This window comes from Humulus lupulus, chromosome 7 (genome assembly GCF_963169125.1).
Source record: "Humulus lupulus chromosome 7, drHumLupu1.1, whole genome shotgun sequence".
Lineage (NCBI taxonomy): Eukaryota > Viridiplantae > Streptophyta > Magnoliopsida > Rosales > Cannabaceae > Humulus > Humulus lupulus.
Window position 1 is genome coordinate 174,308,797 of NC_084799.1, and position 13,183 is coordinate 174,321,979.

Genomic DNA, 13,183 nt, shown 5'->3' on the forward strand with positions numbered 1-13,183 from the left:
CGTAATACCCCATGACTTAAAAGGTTCAATTTTTGTCCGTTTATTGAAATTTTTTGCCTAAAACATGTTTCTGATCCATACAAGCCTATACAGACTAGAAGTTATCTTTTGCAAAGAAGGTTTCAAAAGTGAGGCAATAACCAGAAAAAGGTTTTATTACGTACATAGGAAACATATAAAATATATATATGATGATCGAAAAGCTTACACAAATTTGCTTGCGGGAACAAGAAGATTTTCGACTGGAGAAGGTGAAGCAGGAATGATCCCACGGAGCTGAAGGTAGTGGTATAGATTTGCTTCTTCGGTTTGGAGAACATGCAAAGATAAGAGCTCTGGTTCGTGTTTCTTTTTCTGAAAGTTGAAATGCAAAAGTGAATAATGTGGGGAAGAAGAAAGGGTATATATAGGAGAGGAGAATTGTCAATGGAAAATGAGTCTAAGCCCTTGATCTGAGCTAAAAGGTGATCCAAGGGAGGAGGCTATAACTAGAACGATGAGCTTGAAGCCAAGCCAATCTCGAAAGTGCGTTAGTGCAACGATCGAGCTCAGTGACACGTTTGGCATGCAGAAAGACTGTTAGGAAATCCATGTTTCATAGGGATTCGTTATTATCATATATTAAATCTCTATTGTCATGGGATATTATGTAATTAACCCATTTATTGTATTTATTGCGAATTTATTTGATTGATTGTAACATCCCCGAATTAGAGGAAGATATTCCCATAACCAAGTCTATAAATAGAATGGAGTAATTCATTTGTAAGTGGGCGCAAATTGTACTAGAGAATACTCTGCTAAATTTATTTCCTTCAAATCTTTGAGAGAGTTATGAGAATAATAATGACTCGTGGACTAGACAGATTTTAATTGCTGAACCACGTAAAAAAACTCCAAATCTTTCTACTTTCCTATTTTTTTATTTAGCACTCTTCATATTTTAGGTGGCGAAAAACAGTGTCAACACTCTTATTGGAGTACCTTATATAAATATTTAAATTGTGATGATGTACTTTTTCAAGTAGCTTGTTGCTTGGAAAGGTTTTAAAAGAAAGTGATTGGATCATTATTTCAAGTAAGCATGTTTGTTGGTATTTTGTGTTGGAATTTTTAATTTTTACACTGTAAAACATTTTTTTAATGAGTAAATGTATTTAATATTATTCAATTATATATTTATACTCATTTGTACAATTTATTTGTTACTATAATTATATAATTTAGTTTTAAATGAATCTAAAATTTCAAATAATAAAATAAATCTATAAATTCAATTTTTTTTAATAATAAAGATATTTTTTTTATCAAGAAGAAAATATATTGATCAAACAAACTAGTACAACAAAAGGCCGGAGCAAGAACTCCCTCTCAAATTACAAACTAGAGACAAAATTTAACATTTGTTTCTCTCTAGAAGACAAATTCTTAGCATTAATACTAAGAACTCTAGATATAACAAAAAATCCGATCAAAGAGTCAATTTGAGTAACAGTTTTACAACTAAACTCAAAACAACATTTGTTCCGATTGAACCAAATAAAATATATTATGGCAGCAAGAGCTGCTGCCACCAGACGAAACAACCACCCTTTTCTATCACCAGCCAGCCAAAAATGCCAATCCTCAAATTGCTCAGGCCAAATAAGCTCTCCCAGCCAACCAGAGATAGTATGCAACACTCGCTTGGAGAATAAACAATAAAAAAAATAGGTGAGAGTGACTTTCAACCTCTTGAGCACAAACCGGACAGTTCAAACAAGGAATAGGAGAAGAAGATCCATTATGAGCAGCTTCTGGTTTATAGCTTGCCACATGATAAATCTGTGCTTAGGAACTGAAAGGTTACACCAAATAGATTTCATATAGCTAACTGGTTCACCTGGCAGAATCAGAGAAGATAGTTTACCCAGCTGAAGCTTACCATGCACAATAGAATACTCCAAATCAGTAATGGACAAGGACCTGCTGAGTTTTATCAGTTTCCTCCAGTACTAGCTGGTATCATGCTGCAAAATATAATCCCAAAGATGATTCCCTATTAAGTAAATACAATTCACCCATTTAACCCAAAGAAAATCCTGCTTAGAAGAGATAGCCCATATAAATTTTGCAAGCAGAATTTTATTCCAAATAGGCCCCTCTCTAAAACTCAAACCACCATAGATTTTCGGACAACAAACTTGCTCCCAAGAGGTAAGATGAAGTTTTCTCCGGGAACCCTTCTCTCCCCAAAGAAAGTTCCTACAAAGACGATCAATGTCTCTAATAACACCTTGAGGTAACAGAAAAATGCTCATCCAATAATTATGAATCCCCATCAAAACTGAGTGCACTAGTTGAACCCGACCTGCATAAGATAGATGTCTACTAGCCCAGACACGCAGCCTCAACCTGATCTTCTTGAGAATGATATCACAGTCAATTGCCTTCCACTTTGTTGGTCTCAAAGAAACTCCAAGGTATGTCAGAGGGAAGAATCCTTCAACCAGCTGAGATATCTCCAGAATAGAAGCTTTAACAGTAGTAGACACTCCACCAAAGTAGATACGAGACTTATGATTGTTGATTATCAAACCCAAGGAAGAAGAAAAACCCTCAAAAGCTCTTTGAATGATCTGAACTGAAGCAGTATTAGCTTTACAAAATAGCAGTAAATCATCAGCAAAACTGAGACTAATAAGACTTAGAGATTTGCAAAGAGGATGAAATTTGAAATCTTTCTCCTTAGAGGCTTTAATCAATAACCAGGTAAGATATTCCATCACTATAACAAAGAGTAATGGGGAGATAGGGTCACCTTGTCAAAGCCCTTTACCACCGTGAGAACTACCTTGAATGCGACCATTCATCACCAAACAGTAGGAAGTACCTCTCAAACAAACCATGATCCATCTAATAAAGTGACTAGGAAAACAAAGAGCTTTCAATAGGTTCTCCAAGAAATCCCAATCAATAGAATCGTAAGCTTTACTAATGTCAATCTTCATCATGCACCGAGGAGAACTATTTTTCCTATTGTAACCCTTTATCAAGTCTTGAAGAATGAGGACATTATAAGCAAACGATCTGTGCTTTATAAAAGCTCCCTAATTTTGATTGATCAGAGAATGGAGAACAGAAGCAAGCCTACTACAAAGCATTTTAGAGATGCATTTGTAAATAGTCGTACAACATGCGATAGGCCTATAATTAGTTGCATTAACTGGATGATCCACCTTAGGAATGAGAGCTATGATAGTATTATTCAGAAATTTAGGAATATACCTAGAATAAAAAAAATCAAGCACTGCCTGGGACACCTCCTTGCCTATATGCTTCCATAAAGCTTTGAAGAATCCAGCCCCATAGCCATCAGGACCAGGGCTCTTTATAGGTTGAATACTAAACAGAGCAGCTTTAACTTCTTGAGAGGAGAACAGTTTGATTAACTCCAATTGGGCATCAAGATCCAAAACCGGGCCAAGAGCAATAGTGTGAGGGTCAATGCTACCTGAAGCTTTACTGGAACAGCCCAAAAAATTCTTAAAATGCTGCAAAAAATGATGAACAACCTTATTATAATCATCCTCAACCTAACCTTCACCAGAGATAAAAGACACAATCCTATTGGCGACTTTCCTTTTCTTCAGACTAGCATGAAAAAAAGAGGAATTTTCATCACCAAAACGAAGCCAATCAATTTTGCTCTTTTGAGAAAGAAAACTAGCATAGAGCTTCTCCTGTTTACTAATTTCCAGGAAAGCTTCTCTTTCTGCAGCATTCAAACAGCTATTATTTGGGTCATTGTAAAGATTGGATTTGGCCTGTTGAAATAAAACTTTATTCTTCTCATAGTTACAAACCACATCCCCCATAACCCTCCAATTAAACTTCTTCAACGCATGCTTAAGACAGATAAGTTTCCAAACAACCTGCTCCAAGCCACGACCCTCTACTTGTAATTGTTTAGTCTAGTTGTCCAAAACTGTTTTCCTGAAACTAGGATGAGCTGTTCACATATTATAGAAGTGAAAAGGTTGCACCCCCACATTGTTAACTACAATTTGTTTGAGTAGAATAAAACAGTGGTCTGAAATCACCTCCCAATGAGAGACAACAGTAACACTTGGAAAATAATCCAACCAGTCCTCATTAGAAAACACCCTATCCAACTTAGCGTATATGCGGTTCCCCCCTTCCTGATTGTTAGACCACGTGTAATAAGATCCAATTACCTTCAGTTCTTCCACCAAACCAAGGTCAAGCCACTTCCTAGCATCCTCTAATTCTTTCACTGAGATTGGCCTCCCACCCATTCTGACATTAGGGTCAAAAACAGCATTAGAATCTCCTAAGAGGACCCAAGGTTTAATTGGGAAGAGCAAATGAGCCAAATCATACCAAAGGATTCTCCTAGCCTCCAACAGATTAGAACCATACACAATAGTAAGACAAAAATCATGTTTGCTATTGCATATTCGAACTCTACAATGTAAAAATTGGTCACTTTCTTGGACAGCTTCAATACGAACCAAACTAGCCTTCCAAATCAGTAAAATTATACCCTCCAATCTCAAACTACTGTAATAATCCCAACCAACAAAAGTAGAACTCATAACATCCTTAATTTTCTCTCCCTTGATTTTTGTTGAAAGAAGAGCCCCAATTCCAACTTTATTCAAATGAACAGACATCAAGAATTGACATCTGTTTATTCTTCTTATTCAATCCTCTAACATCCCAACTTAGTATGTTGCAGAACTCCATTCAGGTCTAAATTCTGGGATGAGTCATTCAAAACCCTCTATTGCTCTTGGAGAACACTAAATGAGTTCCTAGTTTGCTGAATTGGATTCTGGTCTGCTGACTTCATAACCCCTGATTTTTTTCGGATAAGACCAATGTTGTTCTTTAGGTCTATCACTTGGTTGAGTCCCTCCATTCTGTTGTGATTGAATCTGACCAGAGTTTATCGGATCAGAACCTTGCAGAATAGCATTCTCCTTATCCCCAGCAAGTTCAGATTATGGTGCTTTTTTAGAATCCTTCTTCCTCCAAGCTACTTCAGAACCAAACTTACAGGTGGCATCTGTATGTCCCAGGTTTTAACAATTTGAGCATTTAGTAGGTAACCATTCATACTCAACAGGTTGCTCCAGAACTTGACCCCTCTCATTAAGGTAATTAATATATTGAGGTAGAGATTTAGCTATCTCCATATCCACCAAAACACGAGCAAACTTAATCAGAGATCTATCTTTGGTTATCTTATCTATCCTTATAGGCTTACCTATTGTACTCACAAGAGCATTTAAGCAATTCACTCCCCAATATTGTAAACCAAGGTCAGGTACTCGGATCCACACTGGCACTGATTTTACTGACTTTAATGAATCAATGTCTGTCGTCCAGGGCCAAAGAACTACAGGCTTCTTATCAAAGTGAATCACCCCCGATTCCAGAACCAGATCACGCGTAGCTTCATCCCTTGATTTCACCATCGTAAATCATGCATTCATTCTAGCCACACGCTCTATACCAAGCTTTCCCCAAATCCTCTTGATAAACCCTTCAAAAACTGCTAGTGGTGGATTAGCACCTATCACCACACAAATCAGAGCTGACTTCCAATATGAAGCTTCGACTTCAATCTTGTCTACATCCAGTTGAGCAACTAACAGACCATCCTTCTGAATAGGCTCCATGAAATGCAGCTTCGTACAACCATATGATGGAAGAGTTTCTCGAAATCGAGCCCAAGTTTCTTTGGCTGAATCTTGGAATGATCGAGCATCTACCTCTTCAGCCCACGACATTGAACCCAGTCCATTAGCTTGAGCAGATGGCTCCATCGAGGGAAGACCTCCATCGCTGCATCACCAGTACCCATTTTCTCTTCAACAACTACCTCAGCAATTGGAACATGATCAGTTGCTTCGCCATTGGATGAAGGGAGCTCCGGCATAGCATCCGTGCTTAACAAGCTTCTGCACAGATTTATGTCTCCTCGCCATGGACAGAGAGAAATCTGCGACTCACGCTTTTTCTTAAAATGTTACATTTAAATATAAATATAGCTTATTATATAAATCGGAGACTCGCGCTGATTATATTTAATTATAGCTTAGAGATATATTACATTTTAATAAAGATATTTTTTATTAGCTAAGAATTTTTGAAATTTTTTGAAATGTCAGGAAAAGTATTTTTTGAATATAAAAATAAATAAATAATAAATAATTTAATGACATTTTAAAATGCTACAAAAAAATTAATTTAGTGATACTTGAACTTTTAGTGACACTAGAATTGCTTGCATTTGCCATAAATGCCACTAAAATGTAAAATGGCACTAAATATTAATAATAGTCACATTTAGAAATGCCACTAATTCACATTTTTCGTACATTTTTGGTGTAGTGACATTTCAAAAATGTTTTTTGTGTGACATCTTAATTTTCAAAGTATTGTTTTTGGTAGTCCAATGGTTGTTATTATTGGTTTTTTTTCTTAAGTGAAGTCCAAAAACTGTCGACATAATTGTCGAACTTTTTTTTTGGAAGTCCAATGGCAATTCTTGATTCAGTTTTATTTTTATTTTTTTGAAAGGAAGTCTAATAGTAATTTGTGTTACTAAAAATCAGGGTGTTGTCATCCGTATCTTTTTTCTTGTAAGAATGCTACAGCCATATTTAGACATTATTATAATCAGCTTTTTGTATGATCTTTTAGTTTTCAATGTAGTTTGTTTTGAGTCATCTGAAATTGAAAAGAAAGGGCTTCACGACAAATATGAAACGAGAAAGATTCCAAAAGTAATTGTGCCATGTCTTGTTAATCCTCTTATCCCATATGATCAAGAGCAAATGATTAATTTTAAGGAATGGGTGATTTGGCCTGTATGCAATGCTGAATACTCAACTGCTTGTCATTTTTTTTTTGTACTTTGCCTCACTGCAGAAAATCCACAATTCAATTTACTAATCCCAAATCTTAGCATTCTTACCACAAATATTAAAAGTCATGAAATAGTCTTTCTTTCCTCTAACAACGCTGCTGAAAAGTAACTGGTGAATAATATTAAGTGCAAAATTAATAATATCTTTAGTGCAAAACTAAAGAAATTAAGGATTTTTTACACTTTCCTAGGACATAACTTTCCTCTCTTTTGCTTTAGTATTCTTCTTCGCCTCTTCCACTTTCTTCATTTTTGCAAGCAATAGAAGTGGCGAAAAAGAATCACTTAGATAAATTTAAATTGGTTAAAGAAATGATGGACTTCATGATACCAGATCTTCTAATTTTAAAACTTCATGATACTACTTCAAGTCGTTGATAGTTTGATTTTGTAGAAGATTTGGCTCACGAAAATGTAATTAGAGATACTACATTTTACGGTTTACGGAATGTCATCAGAGATATATTACATTTTTATGCAAATAAAAAATGTCTGATTATATTTAAATATAGCTTAGAGATATATTACATTTTAAGAAAATATCCTTGATCCAGAATTCTTGAATTACGGTATAGAGAAGGTTTGGTTTATCTTTAAATAAAATATGTTTAAATTTAAGAATTAAAAATATATGTATTTAATATAAGTAACGTTTTAATGATAAACTAGTAGAATAATAGATTAGCTAAAGTTTAAAAATTATATATATTTTGTTATTAATGTATAAACATAAAACAAAGAGATTTTAATATGGATGGGAAAAAAATTAGATTTCAAATTCCATGAAAATTTCATTAAAAAGTTGTGAATAAAAAATGAGTACAACCACTATTTTTAAGTGAGAATATAACTACTCTTTTTTTTTTTTGGAGAATATAACCACCTTAAATACATACTTTGTCAACATCTCCATCCACACTAACCCGAGCATCATTTTCAGCACCTAAAACAATTTCAACATCATCACTCACCCCATTTCTAGCATCATTTTTAGTACCTAAATCAATTTCAACATCCTCATTCACACCAGTTACTACTGAAGCTTGAGTTTGAGTCACTTCTAGTTGACAAAAAAAAAACATTCCAAAACATTGCATCTCTTCACAGAACCCCCAATCTTCTCAATTAAAACTACATCACTAGTTACGCATTCCATTATTAACACACTACATTCCCACTTAAAATAAAAAGCAATCTCTTCTGGATTTGTGAAACCTAATTCTCTAGCAATCCCACATAGCTCAAACATGTTCATGTTATCCACATCTTGGAAATGAATGTATTTAGTAACCCTACCAAGGTAGGTTGGAATGTTACCTACATGCTTGAGTTGTCCACTGTGACACGCCTTTAGAGTGAACATTCCTGAATTTGGCTCTGTAAAATACAACAACATTTAATGTGACAATTTTAGATCAAAAAAATATTTAATGTGACAATTACTGGATAACTAAAGTTTGGGTGGTCCGAAAATATGCTTACAAACCTTCTTTTAGTATTTGTTATCAAGCAAAGTCAAACACACACACACACTAATACGCAACATAACCCACACACCCCCATCGACCTAACAAACCACTAGGGAAAACTCCAAAAAAATCACAAATAACTCCAAAAACATTGTCTAAGATTCCTTTGACTAGAGCCATTTGGCACAAAATGACCAAAAAAACCTCTTTTTTTTAGTACAAAGCTCTGCAAGATTCCTTTCTTTTTTACAATCTACTTGTCCTTCTTCTCTATCTTCTCCATCCCAAAAAACTGACCCCAATACAAAAAGAATAAAAACAAACATTAAATACTCATTGTAAAAGGGAATGTCATTCTCATCCCTACACTTCTTCGAGTGTCCTATCTTTTTTAATGCTCTTGTTTTCTTCTTCCCCATCACCGTCGACTACAGAGGCTTCAAATTCAATCAATACGGGTGTCCTTCCTTCGCTCTTGTTTCTTCGTTTCAGCAGAAAAGCCCTAAAATTTCCCCCAAACTAATAAGATCGAATGATTCACGATGAAAACCCCTCAATAGAGATTTTCCTTCCTCCCTTCGTTCTTGTTACTTCGTTTCAACAAAAAAGCCCTAAAATTGCCCCCAAACTAATAAGATCGATCCCTGAAAGCCCTCAAAGTCGACTTCTCATTTGGCTCTCAAAAAATCTGGTAGTTTCCATGTCAGTAATGACGTGTAATGCCAAATAATCAATTATATTACCACAGCAGCCCATCTATTGTCACATCATGTAGTCTATCTTATGTGTTATGACACATCATCAGAAATTGTAAAAAAAACTAACGAAATACCCATAAATTACTAACGTTAAAAGTTTGAGAGAAATTTAAAATATCGTGGATCATTCGGGGGGGAATGTTCATACAGTGGTCATAGTTTGGGGAGGGGGGGAATGTTATTTATTCTAAAAATAATCTGCAGAAATGAGATTCAAAGTATATCCCCTAACTTAATTTTACTATATAATTTTTTTTAACCAACTCTCATAAATAGAAAAAGTTTATAATTCTTCAATCTCAAGAATCATGCAATGCAACTGTAATGACCTTCCTAACATAAAAAAGTTGACAGTCATTTTCTTTGCAATTAGGGAAAAGAAAATGTTCACACATAACTCAATGGATATATACATATGCATATATATTGACAAAATATTTTCTAATTTTTAAATTTTCCCTTCACGCACTACTTATCGGAGTACAAATTATGCAAATGAAACCATAATGAGAAGCATAAACATATGTTGTTGTGTGGTACTTTTGTTTTTGTTAACCATTCAATTTTGCATGATCCAAAATTGTGGTTGTTTCGTTCAAGCAAAAGTAAAAGTCCAAGTAGTTAATCGAATGGAAGATGGGTTAAGCATGATTCATCTTCATTGTCAATCGAGAGACGACGATCTTGGGAATGTCGTTTTGGAAGTTGGGAATGAAACAGAGTGGAGCTTTTCTGTTAATTTCATGGGCACAACTCTATTCTATTGTGATGTGAAATGGAGTGACGACATTGGTTGGTACTCTTTCGATGCATATGACGCAGCTAGAGACTATGCGAGGTGTCGATCTCAATGCCGTTGGATCATATCTGGCCAAGGCTCTTTGTATGGCTATGATCAACAGTATGATATTTGGGTTCAATTTCCCTTATTGAAGATATGATTTTAATTTTTGTCCAGACAAATAAATTAATGCACAATTTTGTCATAAATGAATTATTAGTCTATTTAAAAAGATAAGTTATTTAATGTTTTTCTACTCAATTATGTGTTAAAACTAAATGAATTGAAATTAAAAAAAAATAAAAATAAAATATTGTAGTGATATGTGTTTTTCTTTTCAAATAAATAAGACTCGTAAAAAGTAGGTAAAATATTGAAATGATATATTAAATTTAAGGATTACCAATTAATAATTTGGAGTCAAATTAAGAAATTAACCGTTACATTTGAATAACTAAATTCCAATAATATGTTAGTATTATGATTTTCAGAACCAATTAGTGAAGAGTCAAATTATATGTACATATACTAACGAATATTATAAATAATAATCAATGTCCTATTGCGTTTTTCGTGATTACTGCTTACATATTACATATTGTGATTTTTTTTCTCAATTTTATTGTATATATAATACTGACATAGAGTATGAACAAACAAAAAAAATCAATAGATATATATATTTCTTACTCATCTCCACCTTTTTCTACTCATTGGTCATTAATGTCGAATTAATGCACATTTTAAGTAAAAATGGCTTGTGTCGATGTCAAAGATGAATGTATTTTGAGAGAATAAGAATGTTAAGCTTATAGTGTAAAAATTTATAGGGCATAGGGTTCCCTCTTTTTACAACTATGATGCACTCTTATACAAGATAAGACAGATAATAAATGTGGGAACTTTTGTTGCATGTTGATGCAAAGTGGCGACATGCTTTTGGTAGGCTTTTTTGTGTAGTGTCAGTTTCTTTTATGTACCTCTCCTTAAGTCATTCGTGTGGCTCCAACTCGTAACCTTTGCTTTGCTCCACCTCACGAAATTTATGTGGCTCCACCTCCGACCTTCACACACCTCCTAGCATTCACGTGGCCCTCATCTTAGGTGAGCCTATGTTGATAACATTTCCGCCAAGTTTGTGAAAGAATTTTTATTTATCTCATGAATTGCATTTTTCCACTTGTCACCCCTTATCTTTTTGACGCAGTGTAATGAACATGTTTTTCTGCAGGTAATTTTATATGAAAAATCATGATCCCAGATGTATTTGGATTATGTATTGGTTGTATCTGGTTATCTCAGTGTTTACACTTGCCGTGTAGGATAAGTTTTTCTGTTAGTTTTTACATAATTATGTTTAGTTGGTTGTTAGGAGTTTCTATTAGGATTAACTACCTGATCATATATACAGGTCAGTTTGTGTAACGCTCTACTACTTTAGAGCCGTTACTTAGTGAGTTTCAAAAAGAAATCGTGCTTTTGACTGACTCTAAGTGGTTTCTAAAACCAAAAGTGTGAATAAATCAGAATTTAAGGCTGTACTCTTCGAAAATGTTTAGTTTCATTGAAAACGTTAAGTATCAAATATCTGGGATCTCAAAATAAGGTTTACAAAATATTTACAACTCAAAAATAGATTTACACCAGGTTAACCATCAAAAGAATGGATTAATACAGCCATTTACAAAACGCCCCCAACCAAAGCAGTCGGGCAGGCCGAACATGTACGCGCCGCCCCCACGCTCTCCATACTCATGGCCGGTTGACTGACTCCTTGCTTTTTACCTGCCACACGGAGCACCCGTGAGCCGAAGCCCAGCAAGAAAACTCAAACAGTACATAACATATGCAAATAATATAGCTGGCATAATTCACTGATAAATAAGAAAACCATCAGATTAAACAAGCACGGCCATGCCGCCCCAGAGGCCTTACCAAAGCTTGGGGTCTCGGTCCTCACCGTAGGATAACTCATGTATCCCTTGGGTCCCACCCTAGCTATAGCATCCCATGTGCTGAGCGTTACTTCCGGCCCCAAGGCCGTACCCGGCCTTCGCCGCTCTCGGCCTTAGCCGTTCATTTCATTACAATCGCACGTATAATACATTTCAAGATAATCATTCAAGCATATAATAATTCATCTAAGGTTAAACAATTGCACATAACACAATCTAGGGCCATGCCCTGCAATCACACAGTGGGCCCATGCCCTGTTCTCGGGTGTTACGGTTTTCTTACCTGTATCCCGAGCTTTCCTGATGCACCAAGGTCACAAGCACGGTCCTCTAGCACGAGCCTTTCTGAATCCTAGTCACAACACACATAAAACACTTTTAATACTAACCAAACCCAAAACCACTTCCCGGGACCAATCCCGTACTCCCAGGACCTCTAAATCCATAAAACAAAACATCGGAAACATCCCCCGCGTCCCCGGGCAAAAGCCCTAAAAACCCAACTTTTGGGCTGCCAAAATGGCCTAGGGCCGCAGCACTCCCTTCAAGGGCCGCGGCGCCCAGCGGCTTGGCCCCCATCCTGAAGCATCCTCGCGCCGCGGCTCCCAAGAACAGGGTCGCGGCGCTCCTTCGCGAACCCAGAATTTCTGGGTTTTCCCATGTGTTTTTCCCGAGCTTCAACCTCTCCAAATCACCCCAAACAAATACCTAAACCCCAAAATCAAATCAAAACCTCACATGAACCATCTAACAACCTATAGATACTAGAATCAAGAGCAAAACACCATCACACCAAAAAATCCACCCCCTTGATTCTAATTTCAGCAACCTAAACCAAAACTTAAAAAAATGCTTACTTATGCTTTAAATTCCTCAAATCAAAACAGAAACCAAACTTAAATGTGTAAAAGAGCCTTACCACAAATGGAGAATCCACCCAAGGCTTCCTTGATCTCCTCCTAGACTCCCACTTCAGCCCCTTCTCTTCTTCTTCTTGCCCTAACCTTTCTTTCTTCTTCTTTTTCTTCTCTTCCAATTTTATCAAAACACCCAAATGCCCAATGCCCAAACCGTGCCCCCCTATAACCCAGCTGAAAGTTGTCTATTACCCTTGCCAAAAGACCAATTTACCCCTTCCTAATAACCCTTCCTAACTAAACCTTCAAGGGCACTTAAGTCTTTTCACTTCTATTTCATTTCTACCATTTTCTATCTAAAACTTGTTACTCACAGCAGTTACAAATGGTTACCCAGGTTACTTAATTGCCAAAACTATAACC

The 13,183-nt window shown here is 35.8% G+C and overlaps 1 protein-coding gene across 1 annotated transcript; it reads right to left on the reverse strand.

The window, feature by feature from the left end:
- Nucleotides 1–204: 204 nt before the first annotated feature.
- On the reverse strand, nucleotides 205–5,483 carry LOC133792381 (uncharacterized). Its single transcript, XM_062230282.1, has 8 exons — nucleotides 5,093–5,483; nucleotides 4,083–4,654; nucleotides 3,581–3,806; nucleotides 3,207–3,499; nucleotides 2,873–3,089; nucleotides 2,184–2,734; nucleotides 1,747–1,824; nucleotides 205–354 (listed from the first exon to the last, which is right to left on the reverse strand). Exons 1-8 carry the CDS (start codon nucleotides 5,481–5,483, stop codon nucleotides 205–207), a joined length of 2,478 nt encoding a protein of 825 aa, XP_062086266.1.
- Nucleotides 5,484–13,183: the final 7,700 nt, after the last annotated feature.

Bases quoted from the DNA above. Each gene is read 5' to 3' on its own strand.
- LOC133792381 (XM_062230282.1), bottom strand. From the start codon at position 5,483: ATGGTGAAATCAAGGGATGAAGCTACGCGTGATCTGGTTCTGGAATCG. The intron at 3,500-3,580 runs GTTAGGTTGAGG...GTTCCAGTAAAG, and splicing joins GTCTTTTATCTCTGGTGAAG to CTTCAGGTAGCATTGACCCT. The intron at 1,825-2,183 runs GTTTGTTGTCCG...TCCTAAGCACAG, and splicing joins ATCTTACCTCTTGGGAGCAA to ATTTATCATGTGGCAAGCTA.